At 70.9% G+C, this 1,642-nt stretch overlaps 1 protein-coding gene across 1 annotated transcript; it reads left to right on the top strand.

Moving 5' to 3' along the window:
- Positions 1–14: 14 nt before the first annotated feature.
- LOC112968252 (MHC class II regulatory factor RFX1-like) lies at positions 15–1,636 on the top strand (the record flags this gene model as incomplete). Its single annotated transcript, XM_026070298.1, has 7 exons — positions 15–368; positions 466–647; positions 760–879; positions 993–1,108; positions 1,198–1,316; positions 1,421–1,530; positions 1,627–1,636. Coding segments are annotated over 7 exons (1,011 nt in total), but the record flags the coding sequence as incomplete, so codon positions are not given.
- Positions 1,637–1,642: the final 6 nt, after the last annotated feature.

Below are 1,642 nucleotides of genomic sequence, written 5' to 3' on the forward strand. Positions count from 1 at the left end.
CCGTCCTGCCCCCCCTTTCGTCCCGCTCACCCGCCGCCCCCTCCCGCAGACGCTCCGGCTCCTACCCCTACGCCGAGACGCCGCTCTACACCCAAAACGCCGGCACCAACTACTACGAGGCGCCGGCGGCGCCGGTGCAGCCCAGCACGCCGGCCACCTCGCAGGCCGTGGCCGGCAGCGGCTCCGTGCCCATGTACGTCTCCGGCGGGCAGATCGTGGCCAACCCCGGCGCCGCCGCCGCAGCTGCAGCCACCGGCTCCGGCACTGCCGCCGCCGCCGCCACCGGCACCTACGTCATCCAGGGCGGATACATGCTGGGCAGCTCGGGCCAGTCGTACTCCCACACCACGCGTGCCTCCCCGGCCACGGTGAGTGCTCCGCGCCGGCGCGACGCGGCACAGCACGGCACGGCGCTGCCGCCTTCCCGCGCCGGCGTCGGAAACGGTGCGACCGGCTGCGCCGCAGGTGCAGTGGCTGCTGGATAACTACGAGACGGCCGAGGGCGTCAGCCTGCCGCGCAGCACCCTCTACTGCCACTACCTGCTGCACTGCCAGGAGCAGAAGCTGGAGCCCGTCAACGCCGCCTCCTTCGGCAAGCTCATCCGCTCCGTCTTCATGGGGCTGCGCACCCGCCGCCTGGGCACCAGGTGGGTCCCGCCGGCGGCTGCTCCTCCGGCGGCTGCTCCTCCGGCGGCTCCTCCTCCGGCCTCGCGCACATTCCCTAAGCCGCGTGTGTTTTCCCTCCCACCCCCGTTGCAGAGGGAATTCCAAGTACCACTACTACGGGCTCCGCATCAAAGCCAACTCGCCGCTGCTGCGGCTCATGGAGGACCAGCAGCACCTGGCCATGCGGCAGCAGCCCTTCTCGCAGAAGCAGAGGTACCGGGCGGCCGGCGCAGAGCGGCGACGTCCCCGCGTCCCGCATCCCGCATCCCGCTTTCCTCACGTACATCCGTCCCCCCCCCCCCGGCTTGTCCCGCTCCTTCCCGCAGGCTCAAGCCCATCCAGAAGATGGAGGGCATGACCAACGGCGTGGCYGTGGGGCAGCAGCAGGCCGCGGGGCTCTCCGACATCAGCACCCAGGTGCAGCAGTACCAGCAGTTCCTGGGTAAGGACCGGCCGTGGCGGGATGCGGGATGCGAGGGTTGGAGTTGGGGGCCCCCCCTCGACACCCTCATCCTGTCCCCGTCCCCGCAGACGCCTCGCGGACCCTCGCCGACTTCGCCGAGCTCGACCTGCAGGGCAAGGCGCTGCCCGAGGCGGTGAGCGCCGAGGACGTCAAGGCCTTCCAGGTGCTCTACCGCGAGCACTGCGAGGTAACGCGCTCCCGCGCCGCCGCTCCGCCGCTCCGGGAGGAAGAGGAGGGAAGGGAAGGGAAGGGGGAGGCCGCCAGAACTCACCCCGCTGCCTCCCCGCTCAGGCCATCGTGGACGTGATGATAAACCTGCAGTTCACCCTGGTGGAGACCTTGTGGAAGAGCTTCTGGAGGTACAACCTCAACCAGCCCAGCGAAGCCGCCCCCGTCGCCGTGTGAGTGGGGACCTTTCCCCGCCCCGGGAAAGGGGGGGGGGGCAGGTGATTTTGGGTCAGGGGAGCGTTTCCCGAGCGTCTCCCGCGCGTCCGCAGCCACGACGAAGCGGAG

The sequence above is a fragment of the Apteryx rowi genome, unplaced genomic scaffold, assembly GCF_003343035.1.
Source record: "Apteryx rowi isolate R43461 unplaced genomic scaffold, aptRow1 scaffold_3082, whole genome shotgun sequence".
Taxonomy (NCBI): domain Eukaryota; kingdom Metazoa; phylum Chordata; class Aves; order Apterygiformes; family Apterygidae; genus Apteryx; species Apteryx rowi.